The 15,637-nt window shown below is 38.5% G+C and overlaps 1 protein-coding gene across 2 annotated transcripts in view; it reads right to left on the reverse strand.

Moving 5' to 3' along the window:
* EPB41L4B (erythrocyte membrane protein band 4.1 like 4B) overlaps nt 1-15,637 on the reverse strand; it is a 172,392-nt gene that overhangs the window by 96,181 nt on the left and 60,574 nt on the right. For both annotated transcript variants that reach the window (XM_040586774.1, XM_040586773.1), the window contains exons 3-12: nt 12,826-12,868; nt 10,505-10,583; nt 7,829-7,873; nt 7,006-7,058; nt 2,625-2,745; nt 1,876-1,963; nt 1,258-1,346; nt 876-945; nt 544-713; nt 334-443 (exon numbers count right to left, since the gene is read on the reverse strand). In XM_040586774.1, coding sequence (XP_040442708.1) covers nt 334-443; nt 544-713; nt 876-945; nt 1,258-1,346; nt 1,876-1,963; nt 2,625-2,745; nt 7,006-7,058; nt 7,829-7,873; nt 10,505-10,583; nt 12,826-12,868 — 868 coding nt within the window. The remainder of the gene's footprint in view (nt 1-333; nt 444-543; nt 714-875; nt 946-1,257; nt 1,347-1,875; nt 1,964-2,624; nt 2,746-7,005; nt 7,059-7,828; nt 7,874-10,504; nt 10,584-12,825; nt 12,869-15,637) is intronic.

Consider the following 15,637-nt stretch of genomic DNA (forward strand, 5'->3'; position numbering starts at 1 on the left):
CACTGTTTCAGATACAAAAATGTTACACGCTTTCCTTCACTGAATTTGATACAACTTTTCTTTCCTTCCCAATGAAGCAACTAAAGAAACCCTATAGCTACCTTGTTCTCCATAGATGGGGGATGGAAGAATTAAGTATAGACAGAGATAGAAACAGTAGAAATGGACTCTTGACTGAGAGAAAAAAACCCATGTACATTCTGATTTTTAGATGATCTGACATATTTTTCATTTTATACTGTGGTACAGATTTTATGGTTGTAATACAACACTTATATGAGTTAACAGGACACCTGCATGACAAGTTCAGTGAACACATGTACAAACACTTACCCTTAAAAGTTGAATGCCTTCGAGAAGGATATCGTTTGCTGGGCCTTCTTTCAAACGTACTAGTTCTGCGTAATCGTGTCCCATGTGTTGCTTGATACTCTGTCCGCCCACTTAAAATACAGAAACAAAAGTTAACTACTGCCTTCTGTTGGATGCTGTACCTGCTCCATTGTATAAAAACAAATAAATTGCTGTTACTTTGCTAAATACCTGAATCTGAAGCGTGATCCCAGCCTTATGAAGTCGGATCTACTAGATTTACTGTTTGCTGGGGCTCGCAATCTGAAGAAAGCATGGTGTTCCACTGCACACTTCCACAAATGTTTGCATGTTTTGGCACTGTCTAACCGGAAAACAAATGTGTGCTCTTGCTCTCTGCCCTAGATGCAGAAACAAAAGCTTTGGAAGTTGGCATGCATGATATTAGTTACTGTCCTTGGCAGGAGAAATACAGCCTGGGCCAACAGTGTGCTTGTGTTCTTACCAGCCTGAGCACACACCACACTTTGTTGGATCAGGCCCAAGTAAGGGAAGAAAGTTACCTGTTCATCATCTTCTACAACCACAAGCGTTAGTTTGCTCTTTTTAAAGTCCATTTTTGTGATTTTAGGCCTAAACACAAGAAGCAAATAGAAAATTAATGGAAAAATAGCATTTTGTAATCTAGGATCCCCCAAAACGTATGAGGGATTTGCAGCCCTGCAACACTTCAAGAATTGTAATGGAAATGTAACTGTTTTTCAACAAATATTTCACATTTGAGAGTGGTGCTTCTAAACAGGCCCATTTAACTTCAGATTTAACCTTGGTATTTTAATTTTGTAGATCCAATCTACACCACAAAATATAGTCAAGATCTCCTTACATAAAGGAGAAAGATTTGAGCATTTTAACAGAAAGGAATATAACACAAAAACACATTACCAAAAGAATAAGCCTATTTTGTTGGCTCCTTCAAAGATCAATATGCCTGTTGGTGTCAGTCCAAGAGCATATTCACAACCATCTCTTCCCTGCAAGCAAACACAGAACCAATAATCAGTGTGCCTTTGGTAGTGTAAATCTTACTACAGTATTATGTCAAAATCCACAGATTTTAAACTCAACAATAACGTTTGAAATTTTTTTTTAACATTACAGAGCAGAAGAACATTTATCCGTGTTGGGTGCAAACTGGCAGGCTTTGGCAACAGAAGGCTGCATGATGCCCTGCATGGGAGGAGGCAGAGTGCTGCCTGAGGTAGCGCTGATGCTGGTGGAAATGGCCCTGCACCAACGCTCCAGCCAGGGGAGCCCAGACTCGGCACACCTGTGTTTAAGAGCAAGCAGTAGCTACCAGGGAAAAGAGACACAAAAGGAAAAAATTGAGGAACATGGGAAAAGGCATGTGGAAAGGGAGGAGGCCTGCAAGGAGAAGGTACTTCTGAGGGACCACAGCCCAAGGGGCAACCCACACCACAACAAGTACACCCCCGAGGGACTGACCCACACCAAGGCACGTACCCCACATTAATAACAAAAAAAGCATCACATGGAACTTACCTTAACTACATGCATATCTACACCATACATTTCTAACCATTTAGCTTTGTTCAAGTAGCACAATTCAGCCTGCGCTGGGCTCTTTCCCCTAAGAATATAAAATTTATTTATACTTAATGTTATGAAATTTTTGTGCATTTTAAACGTTTTAAAATTCATTCTCCTAACTCTGTTCTTTGGGCTCTCAATCTTAATAATGCTAAATGGTATTTCAAGCTTAGTTTATGTTTTCACTCTCTTCCCCCCAAATGAAAATAAATCAGAGGGACCAAAATTGAAAAAAAGATTTAAAATTTCCAATAAGGACAAAAGTTCAGGTAAGACAGCATCACCAAAATGTACCATATTTATTAACAAAAGACAGGAAAAAGAGTTTGCTGCTACCCTGAGCACAAAACTTTACATGTACATGTGTGCAAGGAGGGAGAGACAGATAATTATTTCCAACATAAACAGGAAAAAGATCTGATGGCTTAAACTGTTACAAAATCATCTAAACAACAAGAACAAACAATCCTCCCCCAAAAAAAACAAACAACAAGTTACAATTAATCCCACCAACCTTCCTTAAATTACTGTTTGCCATTTCTAGGGAAGGAGAATGCTCAAAATCTATTTACAGTACCTTCAACTGACAAACATAACCACTGTTTCATGTCTGTTGAAGGGGCTCTTGTGGACATATATGCCTTTGGAAGAGAAGAAAACCTCCTGTTGCTAGAGACACCACTCTCACATAGGTACCGTACCTGCACTCTTTCCATTTCTGAAAAATGTCAAATTCCATTGCTTCGGTCTGGTTTGGTGCAAACCTGAATTCAGACACGAGTTCTGGTGTGTGCTCCGGGTGCTCACACTCTCCCAGCTCAGCTGCAATCGGTCAATTGAAAAGTTAAAAATATAAAAATCATGGGATGACCAGAAATACTTAATTCCATAATCTCCACATAGACAGTGATAGTTTGTAAGTTTCTAAGTACGTTTAGAAGAATGCATTTGTGCCAGTGCTGTAAGTGAACATCCCTGTCCCTCTGCCCCCAAACTCAAACCAGATTTTACAGTAGAAGTCAGACAAACTCATTTGCAGGAGCAGTGTAAGGTTATGGTACAGAATTCTGACATTCAGGAGTGTTAGGACTAAAGCAGCTTCACTAATGCCTCTTCTCTGGATTTTAAAGCATTTGAAGGAAATAAAGTTTCTATTAAAGACAAAAAGCAATGCACTACTGTTTCTAAGAGGTTACTTTGAAACTTCCTCTCATTGCAATGAAGTCATACTTTTCGTTCCAAACCAGTTTCCATTCTATCGCATGCTTTGTTTGTGTCAAAACATGAAGATAATAATACCTAATCTCAAGAAACCAGCGATAAAGTTGTGTTTTGTTTTTCAAAAAACAGAGTGGTGGTGTAATAGTCAGATTAAGTCAGTTTAAAGAAAGAGATGGTGAAGTGTTAACATAACTCGGGTGTCACTTTCTGTTTATTTACTCAGGGCCTGGTATCTTCTTTTCTAGGAGCAGAACACTTGCAGACTCTACTGAGCTCAGCAGGAGACGCAAGTGCTGAGTATCTTGGTGACTGACACCCTTAACTGTCTTGTGCCTGCCACATGCTTTGCTCCTGGAACCTCTCAGCTATATGAAGAGTCCACAATGTCACTGCCTTCAGACTGTGAAACAAACATCAATGGCAAATACATGCCACCTGACACACGATGTGATTCCAAACCAGGCCTTGTCAGTTGGTGTTTCTTGACTACTACTACCACAAAAACCAAACCAAAACAAAACCACCACCACAAACACGAGGGGAAATTAATCCCGTGAAGAAAAAACAGTTGCAAAAATTTAATTCACTTTCAGTTTTAAAAAATACCTAGCAGGATACATTAGAACATAGGAAGTTACATTCAAAATGCATTCTGACTGATACATCTACTAAGTGGTTTTGAGCCCTTGAGCTTCACTCAAACATTTAGCATTCCTGAGGATATTAAACAGATTGAGTTCACTGATCTTCATTTCTAACTACTGCCTCACACACACTTTTTCTCTTCAACAGTAATCTTCCATGGTGAATTACAGTACTATTATCTGTATGTCATTTCCCTTAATGAGATCTTAAGAGAGATCTCAGCTCTGCTGCTGTTTCACTGAAGTTGGAAGCCTATTTAACAGAGCTGTTGCTAGGAATTACTGGCAGTCCAGTCTCCAGTATGTAAGAGAGAGCCACAACACACACATCAGCATTGAGGACTTCAGGGGAAAAAAACTAAGAATATGAAGTTTGATGTTTTGACAACCATTTAGGAAAAACATGGGAGATTTCTCTACTAGTTAACTGAGAGAGAAGGCGGGCAATGAAGGCTGACTGTGCCATGAAGAGGATGTGTAAGGATGAGAAGAATCATAAGCATGTAAGACAAAAGATACACAGAGAAGCTAGGGCAGAAATATTAGGCAAAGGAAAAATACCACCCTTGTTTCTCAATAGCTGCACTCACTGTATACTCACTTTCAGTCAAACAAACTATGTCATCATTGTGATCTCAAAGAAACAAGTCTTGAGAATAAAAGCCAGTAAGTCTCACCAGCTCAACACAGGGTAGAAGGGCAGCGCAAGAAGGGGGAAGCACGGGCTCCACACAGGTATGCTCAGCCGTCTTCCCTGATGGAATTACATTCCCCGAATGCCTCAGCAGTACTATTTTTCAGCACAAACTCACAGCAGAGGACCCATCTCTTCATTTGCAGTTCTATGACAAAGTGTCATGCTTTCACATGCTCCTTCTCTGGTCTTGTTTATGCGGACAGGTGGGTGGGGGGGGTGGCGGGCAGGGAGAGTTGTAACATAACATGTTTATATACATTATCCATGCTCTTAAATAAATAAATGCATAAACTAGGGGACATTTTTTTCCTAGAAAGTTTTTGAGAATGGCAAAACCATGGTTACTTGTAAATATATTGATTCTTTTGCACAGAAAAAAAAAAAAAAAAAAAGAGCTATTCCACGAAGAGGTCTTATGATTAGAACTGACCACTGGAGAACTGAGAAAAAGTCTTCCTTTTGAGTTTAATTAGCAGTTTCAAAAGTATACCTGGTTAAATCCGAAAGCCACGCAAGACTAACGAGGCAGTTAAAAAAAATATTCTAACAGTGACTATTCAAGTTTGATTACAATCCTTCTGTAGCTAATAAACCCTAAGCGAAGCCTACAACTATGTATCCGCTTCACAAGTTACCCCATACTACAAATTGATGTTATTTGTTACAGAAGTTACTTCATGGAACTAGCAACAAACCAAAAATTTATGATTGAAAGATTATTCACACAAAAAGCCAGCCTTGGAAACTGTTGTTTGAAACCAAGAATTACCCTAATAGAACAACCTGATAAAGAAAATGTATGAAGTTCAAAGCTGTGCTGTGAAGAAAAAGGCTTTTCTTTCAGAGAGCTTAGAATACCATTTCTTAAATAATTATTTATAACTTTTTCTTCACTCTTGGAAAAGCCACACTAAGGAGCAAGATCAGATTTTCAGAGTAAATGTAACCTGCTGAGGAGGGCATAACCATTTGATATTTCTTTAAACTCTTTTGCTTAATTAAGTTTCCAATGTCAATAACATGTAACAAATGTTCTACTAAAAAACACTTATCATAACATATATCAACAGAGATAATAAATTAGTTGTAATAATGAAATAATTTTAGAGAAACTTCTTGTGATGATGTCAAAATAGTGGAAAAATGAAACTGGAAAAAAAGACACCAGAAAAGTATAAAAGTATGTTCCCACAGATAATGCAAAGAAGTGCTAGTTTTGGTACCTAGTTGGAGACATTATAAACATGATGTATGGCTACTGTATTACATTTACACAATAATCACAGGGGTCAGTTACTACCCATAATGTTGAGCCATCACACTATTATTCTTTGCTTGGTTTTCTCCTTGCTTAGACCAGGGGTGAGGTTACCAGTGTTTTTACCTGCGAAAATGGAAGCAACGAATCAAATATGGGCTCCAAATTTTCTCCACCTCAGAAAGACAGCGTTTGCCTGCAGCAGTTGTTCGCACACCTAACAATGACAGCTGTGCCATACTGGTGCAAAAAAATAACCCACTGCCTTAAGATCTACAGCTGTTGCTGTTGCTGTCTGGAACAGAATTCCTAGTTTTGCCTGTCAAGTCCACCTAGAATCACCAGGTTATCTCCACTGCTGTACTAAACTAAGAGACTGTGCCTACGCACTCCGTGTGCCACTGCTAGCCACCAGAGGAATAGGAAGAGTGTTTTTAATTTTGATTCATCTTGCTGCTGATATGCCTAGAATGGTCCAGGTCACTGCACTTATTTTTTTTAGAAAAAAAAAAAAAAAAGAACTTTACTTGAGCTTCATTACACAAGTTTCTTTCCCATCTACAAAACAGTCTGAAATGGCATGAATATTTGTATTGATGTGTTTGCAGCAATAAAAACCCAAACTTTCTTCCTACAATAAACTAATCAAACCTAGTGTCCTAGGATGCTTTTTTTTTTAATGTTGTAACCCTTGGTCCTGACACAGAAGTAATCTTAGTTCTCACCTTCCCATTTAAGTCCCTCCTCTCCAGTGCACCTGCCACCCCCTCCTTCCTGCCCTGTAACCATCTCCCAGGTCACACCACAGAGGTTTGCTCTCCCAAGCACTGGCCAGGCAGCGGGAAGCCCATGTTCAAAGCTACACCTGCAGGGGCACACCTGCACGCTGAAGGGCCAGCTGGCTCTCCAGGCTGAAGTGGTAAACTGTGCACACACCACAGGCTCTCCCTCCGTGGGGAACTACCTAGGGCACTTCCTCCCTGGTCAGCCACTGGTTTCCATGAAACCTTCCATGAAACCTTTGTCTCCCCGTGCCTTTAAGGCTCCTTTGCCTTGGCAAGCGTGCCAATGTTGGCTACTATAGTTTAGTAGTTATGATTGGAAGGCAGGCAGGAAAGTGATCTCCCTCAAATTCTTCTCCTCAGGTAAAGGAATGGCATTTACATATGACCAATGAGAAAACGTTAGTAACAGAGTGAAAAGAGACTAGTAGATGAGTTTTTTAATACATCAAGACAAACCACTTCCAAAAAATTGCATACCTTGAAGACACAGAGCTGCTAGTTCAACAGCAGTTTCATACGGGCATTTCAGTCTTAAAAAGAAAAAAAAAGAAGCTATAAAAATCAGGTCTTTTTTCTCAGTGAATTCCTCTTGCAATAAAGTTTAAAAGTAGTCTGATATAAGAAATGGAAACATTAACTTCCACAAACTACTAATGATATGAAACATCTACAATCTATTTTTACTTGCATGATTATTTCCTCATTTGGTACATCCTAATTAGCACTAAACACATGATACGTTCCACCATAAAACAAGCTTGAAATAATAGAGACAACATTAAATCAACTAAGAAATCATTTTTGCTTCAACGCTATTTTAGAACATACCGTTTTAAGGAGTTTTTTGTAATTAAAAAACATACAGCAGGTGTGAACTTACAGGCCTAGGTGAGACTATAAACACATGAAATGTTTTTACAGGGTTGACCTGTACAGAAAGTGTTGCACTTCATCATCTTTTCCTCCTCTATTTTGCCTACCATACTGAAAAATATGGTAAGCCCATGTTACATTTTCAAGTCATAAAAATCAGGACATCAGGGCAGTCTTTGCTCTCTTTATACATTTCCATCACCTGGTCAATCCATCAAAGGTCTTTACTCATTCTATTTGTCAGTAATACAGTCAAGGTGCACATAAAATCATATATCTCTGCATTCTAAAGGGGAAAAAAAAGCATGTGGAACTGTAAATCACATTTATAATCTGTGCATGAATAAAATTTAAATAAAATTTTAAATCACTAAGAGATTAACTATTATAAATTAAATTACAGATGCAAGAGCAAAGAGGTACTTACTTCCCTGAAAGAATGTCTTGCCGGAGCTGTAATACAAACAGGTACCTGACAAATAAAAATTCAGAAAGTCAAAAGTATATATAATGACATCTTTCTAGCCCCAATGGCCAGAAAAAGACCCCAATTCATTGAGTAGTCACAACATTTTAATTAACTTGCTTTTAAACAAAGGGTCTTCGGGATACATATTGCAACCTTCAAAGTGCCCACAGCTTTCACTAAAAACAAAAAGAGAACATTTTTCATTGTCCAAAGTCTTGCTGTTTAGGGATGTGCTCTATCTGAGCATTCACCACAGCAGCCTAAACGTTATTGACTCTCCAATGTTCTCTTGAACTAGGTCTTGCCCAATTCAAGCAAGAGTTGAACTACAGGATCTAGAGACAAAACACAGATAAAGGCATGAAGACTTCAGGGCTACCTTCTCAAACACAAACAAAGAACATGGAAAAAGTCCAAACTGGGCAAAAGGAAGAGCTCAGACTGATATTTCATTCAAAATAGCAGAAAAGTTCTGAATAAAAGAAAATAGAAGAATTCCATAGAGCCCAGACATTTATTGAGGAGGCCAAGTAACAATTTACAGCCTTCAAACTGTAGTAGTATTTTAAGCTGTTGCTAATCTTCGGTTCTAGGTATGCTTCATGTTCTACAGCCACTCATCGAGTTGGGTTTAGAGGCATGTGTTTTTAAATTGGAAAAAGACAGCGGGTGAAGGATTCCACACATCCCCATTACTGTGCTAATTACAAAAATGTGATGTTTACAGTTTCACTATGAACTGGAATCTACTAGAAAATCTCCACAAGGAATTCCAAACATCCTTCCAATCAGGCCAGTTCATGGTTATTGTTAATTATTGTTTTTCTTCCTCCCCTTACTCCACTCCACTTCCACTTGGAATAGTTCTGAGAATACAGTTGTTAATCTTCACATTTTACTCAACATGTTACATGGAAAATATGATCCAGCCAGCATAAAGACTCTTAAAAAAACAACAACATTCAAAATTACTTTCCCCAGTGGAAAAGAAAAATGCAACTATTTGTTCACTGTAAAATCAATTTCCAGCTCAGTTTCATTTTCCTTCCATAGTTTCACAGAGGTCTTCTGTCAAGCTTATCATAATAATAAAAAAAATTGTTCATAATACTGAAAATTTAGCTGACTAAAGTGTTTTTCTAATTAAAATAGTCTTCTGAAATGTCACCTTTCAGCAATAATTACATCACAAAGCATGAGAGTTTAATACTTTCAGAGGAAATGTCTTACTTGATCACAGCAATGATCACATAGCTCAGAAACTGACATCTCGCAGTGACTAGGATCATACGCTTCAAAGGATTAAGCAAGAAATCTTGTGGTAGGCAGTAATGGAATAATTTGACCACTGGGGAAATATAATACTTGTCAGACATGCACCCTGATGTATGAAGACTTACATCAATTTTCAGAAAATATATATAATTCCTACTAATTTAAGTGATTTTCTCATTAGAGATGCCCCAAAACCATCCAGGTTTTTGGATTCTCTTAAGACCTTATACTCAAATACATAAGTGGCAGGGAAATCTATAGGTTAATTATGCATTGTATACGAATAGACCCTTTTATTGAATTAACACTGCTGCACTAAACTGATAATGGATATTAAAGCCTCCATGTCAGTATCATAAGGTGGTGACAATTAGCTCTGGTGTTGTCTTGGGCAGTGAAAGAAAATACACAGTCAACACAGCAGACAGGAAAGAAGACAGTAAACATATGCCTGCAGTGGTAAGTTTAATGTAAACATCACATGCACATGAACTACAACAACCAAATCTTTAAACACCTTAGGCTGATGGGGAGAACACTGATTATTGCCATGCAAATTAGAAGACAAAGTGCCCTACGGTGAGAAACTGAACAAAAAAACCCCACAAGATAAAATAACATTAAGATAAATGAGTACTATACAAAGATGACACAAAGCTGGCAGATACTAAGTACAGCTGCTCCTTTCCCAGTTTTCCGAATATCCTCTAGATCACACCAGGATGCTACAAACCCAGTAAGGTATAGTCCTCACAGCCCAGAAAACAGTCCACCAGATTGAAACAAAAGACCTTCAGGTATTCTAAGGTGACTTCATACAATGCAGTCTTTACACCTCTTGCACCACAGAGAACTTGTGGGGAAGTGGAAGAGATTCAATCAACCGTTAACCAAGAAGTAAAGCTGTCTATTGCCCACAGTTCTGTGGCCTTTGTATTATTATTAAATCACCCCAAGTCTTGGAGCAAGGGGGACACAGCAGAGCACTGGCATTTTAACAGGACACAGACATGGTGGGAAATCCTCTCAGAGGTATGGCAGGTGTCATTGGTGTAAAGAGCAGCTGTCTCCCAGCTGCAGCCCTCCCTACCCAACATTGCCTTTATTTGCAAACTTCAAAGAATAAGAACATAGCATCTCCTACACATTAAAACACTTGGAGAAGTTCATGAATGGTTTTTGGCATCAAGTAAAAAAAAGATGATGTTTCTCTGACAGTAGGAAAACACCCAGGAAGTCAGACAAAATGACCATTCTTAATAGGAAAGCTCAAATCACCTGCTTACAGTACCCCCATGTACCTTAGATGTCTTATTTACCACTCTGCCAGTCACCCAGTTAACCATGCACAGTTCCTACCTTGTAAACTCCTCATGAAGGTTGTTCGGTTCTGATGAATAGTACTTAATTCGAAAATGCAACGTGTACGGAGGTCCAACTGTATATGCAGAGATTTTAAATGGGGAAATAAGAGTTTATACTAGTTGTGGTTCTGCAAAGGCAGAACAACAGCCACCATCCCACAACCCAAGAAACCCAAAATGAACTATGCTTTTCAAATTCTTCAAAGCAGCAAATATTTCATGTTTTTAAATTTAAAAATGCATGCAATAAAACCCCTAGATGATTACCATAGTTCACGATACCCTAATCATTAGATTAATCAAGCAATAGTCTATCTGGCAAACACATTTTTGTTCAGGTGTGCCCAGCAGCACACTGTGGATGACAGCAAGTTCCAGGTACACTGCCTGTTGCCAGGGGCAGAAGAAGATGGAATGGAAAGGAAGAGGATGATGCTTCTTGTTAAAGAGGCACAAACACATCTTAAAAAAAAAACCAAACCAAAAAAAACCCAAAAAACAAAACAACCACCCAAAAGATCAGTTTTTGACTGATACACGTGAATGAGAGAAGGTAAATTAAGGTGAAAAGTGCTGGAGAGGACTCTAGAAGGCACCCATGAACATAGAAAGCTAACAAATTCCATGAAGTGAAGTTGCAAGAATTGTTTTCTAACCACCTTTCAGAAGGTGAATGCTAGGTCTGACTTTCCATGTAACAGAGATAATAAACCAGTACCAAACTACCATGAGACTATAACGAATGTATCCTTGTCTGCCTAAGCCTCATCTTCCAGACCAACAGCCTGCTAGTGTATTAAGTGCTGGAAAAATGATTCTTTTTCACACCTTTCTAAGGTCTTCTGTAACACCAGAACACAGTATATACGTGCTTATTAATGATCCATTCTACTAGACAATGTGCAGCCAAAACTCAAAATAATTAGGGCTTTGACACTGCAATGATAGCTCCTAGAAAACAAATTATAGCACCCTAGGCTGACAGTTTGGCAACACTGGTAGGGTCTGCATCAGCGAGATGATGACTCCTACCTACCCACTGCTGGGAAAAAGAGCAGTGAGCAACATCCATTGTTAAAGAGAAACCCTTGTGAAAGCACCTGCTGAAGACAAGGCAAAAGTATCCTGTTGTGAGACACACCCTTAGAACACTCATCAAACTGCTTCCCTCTTCCTTGTTCCCCAGGGCAGGGCTTGGCCAATTGCTTTTTAAAACAGGCCCTTCATAGATTAAACACAAACAAAACAGTCCAACTAAACAAGTCCAAGGTGTTACAGAATTGTTGATTTTCCACATTTTAAGACATATCAAGAAAAAAGACAAAGCTATTACAGAAAGTGCACCTGCAAATCACTTAGTCACTTAAGGTAAAGCAGTCTGCGATGTGATGAAAAGGTGAGAGAAAGCCAACCACTAAAACCCGGCCCATGGCAGCTATCTTTACCATCTGTTCTAGGAGACTGACACCCATGCACCATGGGCTGAAAGCAAACTGTCCTAAAGGCCACTGAAGAACTCCTCCACCATTTAAAAAAATCATCTAGATATTTGGATCATTATCAGAAAGAAAGGCAAACCACCGCTGAAGCAATCAAGACCCATCTCTGTGAGGTCCTGCAAGGGGGTCAACAACTTCCTTGCAAAATGCTTATTATCATCTCATAGAAGCAATATTATCAGTTGGGCTATGGCTGTTGACAACTGCAATATATTAACAAAACACATTAGTGCTGATGCTGTGCTGTATTGTACCCAAGCTTGCAACCAAATTGTTAAGAGATGAAGGAACAACTTGCCTGCCTTAGCCAAGCTTCACAAAAAACTCAGTAGACAAACCCAATTTCTTCACCCAAAACTCCCTTTGATGGAACAGAAGGTATTTCTGCTAATTTTATTTATAATACAGGAAAAAAAAAGGTTAACCATTACACAATGAAGTATTTTCCATTTACTCTTTGGAAAAAAACCCAACCAACAAACATCAGGAATCAGGATCAGAAGTGGTGACAGAAACCATGATCTGTGTCCAGGCAACCTGATTTCATAGATCAGACTGAAATTACCTGGTAACCTACTCTGCCTTAGAGAAACAGCACATTTAATGAGGGCTACTGAAGGCTGGTTTATTGCTTGTAAGTGCTCCTGCATTTAGACATGATATAGTCAGCCAATTAACTATTAAATTAAATCTATTTCCTAAGAAATATTTATTCCGTTAAAGACCATATTTAAACACTCATAATCATGTTCAAATACTCTAATTTCAAATTCCTATAGGAAATAACAAAATAAACAGGCAGAGACATGGTACTCACTTTTTATTTGCTTCTTAATGAATTTTGAATGGTCCAACCAGTGCTAAAAGAAGAAAATCCACATTTTAAAACAGTCCCATTTCAAGATTTTGTTGGCACAATGAATCAATTACAGTAAAATTTAACAGAAAAAAACACCCACTTTTAAAAGGGAATACTGCCATATGTGTTTGCTAAACTTCACATTTTTGAAAGTGTTTATTCGTACATTTACCAACTTACCTTCTTTCATGAGGAAAGCCTAACTTAGAAATGCTTCAGTACTGCCAGGGAAGTTTCACTCTTCCAGAGAGGAAACCTCAAAACCCAAAGCCACAAAGTAGTGGTGTCCAAGGAGAACACTCTTTCGTCCCCAGGTTTAACTATTGCCCAGGTGGCCCCTGAGGAGAGCAGGCCAAACCCCTGCGTTTCATTCTCCTTTCAACTCCACTGTCTGACAACAACCCTCCACATCCTGTACTATCCTGCCTTCCATTGCTCCATAGCCAAGATTTTACAAGAAGAGGATGAAGACTTAACCCCTACTAAAAGCTTTTGGGTAACACTGATGCAGATCCTCCACCCCTTTTTCAACTAATGGCAAAAGCTCTTGAATAGATGCAACTATGATGACAAAAAAGCTTGCTTCTCAGCAAAGTTTATGCACTCTCTCATCTGTGCAAACTGCATCTACAGAAGAGTAGCAATAAATACTCTCCAATGTAAATTTAGCTTAAATTTTTGACTGTCTCTGCACAATGTCCTACACAAGGCTGCAATCTGATCTGAAGCAACTACATGTAAATAAATGCCTCTGTCACACAAGGTAATAAAACAGTATTTGGGTTTTCTTGAAATAGATGCTTTTCTATCTTTATGAATATATTTATTTTAAAAGAATAACCTAGGTACTATGGAAAAAAAATCTTACAAAACCCCATCCTTTCCTCCCTATTAAAGCATTCATGCTTTCAGAAAGAGGAGAACCTTGGAATGACTACTTATCATTCCACTAGCACTGTGATACCATGACTAAATAAATGCGTAAAACCATTTGTTGCATGGTAATGCTGGTATTTATTTACTAAGCATGCCCTAAGCAAAAATTTATTTATCACAGGTACAGAAGAGTATAGATCGAAAGTCTGACAACTTATGACCCTTGAGGTAAATAAATCTCACAAAAAGAGAGAGAGAAAGAAAAATGGAACAATTATTCTGAAGGTGCTTTTATTTGTGTGATACTTGCTAGACTCCCTTAGGTGAGGCTGCCAAGGAATCCATCCTTAGAATATAAGAAACTCTACCAGAGTGGAAATAAAACATTAAAGCAGCTCATACAAATATATTCCTTAAGAGTGCAAGTAATCTATTCTGTCTCTACTTTTCTCTCATAAAAACCACACCAGAAACCACAGCAGTTCACAGCAGCTTTGTGAAATTTGAAATTTTTGATAAGGAAAAAAATATCAACATTGAAACTTTGCTTTTTTACTGAAATTATACAAATTGTTACTTTCTTACCTCCAAGACAGATTAATTTTTTTATGCTTCAAATACCTAGCTACAAAAATGTCTCTCTCCTCAATATTTATTTTGGCTAAAGATAAATCACTCGCAAAGACAAATATACTGATTCCCTTAAAAGAAAAGTTTATTTTCATGATAAATAAATCCAGACAGGAATAATACCTATACTACAAGTAAAAATCCTCCAATAACTTTTCATCTGTGGTTCATGTTAGCACCATGTTCAGAAATAAGCACCACACCATCTGAACTGCAGTAACTCCCAATTAAATAACAATCCAATAGTCCCCGTCTTGAATGTGGTGTTCTTAAAACTCAACTAACAGCAAGTTTCGAATTGATTATTTGTAAGTGTAAACACTTCAAAGAAGGTTTAAAAATAACTAATAAGACTCTGGGAACTACTTGTGCAGACCATTATATGAGACTATAGCCTGGACAGGAAACCATCATTCATTCTCTGTACCCAAGCAGCCAGGGGCAGACTGCTCCAGGAGATAAACCACAGCAAGCATTAAATTCATCTCTCTTCAGAAGCAAGAATGAGCTGCTGTTTTACTTCCATCCCACATTGCACATCATAGCTGTGTGTGATGTGGCTATGACACAGAACACAAACTAAAAATACAGAGGTAGACCATGGACTGGCAGTATTATTGGCCCAGAGTTCCCAGGCCTGGCAGTTTTCATGCAGATTTGCAAACCAACACCATTTTAAAAGTCAGGTATTTTGTGCAACTGTGAAAATCAGGCTGAATCTCAACACTCCTTTGTCTCAGGTAATGTCAGAGGGCTGCTTCACACTAGAAATCATACCAACTTTCCAAATGTCCTTCTGATCTCAAAAGATTTCATAGCATTTTAGTTGAAGCCAGAAAAAGGTTTGGCTTGGCTACATACTGCACGCTGACTCAAGAACAGGAAAGTAAAAGCAATGAATTCTGAAGTCTCACCAGGAAGATTAATAAAACCAGAGGGGACTTCTCTCTTCTCAGCACCTATGACTGTACTCTGCCTGTCTTGTGCTCTGGCAAAACAACTTGTGCAGCATTTCAGGATCCAAACTCATCGAAGAAATTTAACTATGGATGTCACAGTGTAGGACCGAAGCTGACCACAGCCACTTCAACCATACAACGCCACACTCCTCAGTCTGGACTCAGAAGTACCAGTGCAGAACAAGGAGGAGGAAAGAGATTAATTGGTTTAGGGCTCTGTTGTGATAGGAAGACAGTGTCTAAGCTACTTTGTCCACAGTAAGGAGAAAAAAAAACCCAAACCTGGTCAAATTGCAGGTAGCCAA

This window comes from Falco naumanni, chromosome 3, assembly GCF_017639655.2.
Source record: "Falco naumanni isolate bFalNau1 chromosome 3, bFalNau1.pat, whole genome shotgun sequence".
Taxonomy (NCBI): Eukaryota; Metazoa; Chordata; class Aves; order Falconiformes; family Falconidae; genus Falco; species Falco naumanni.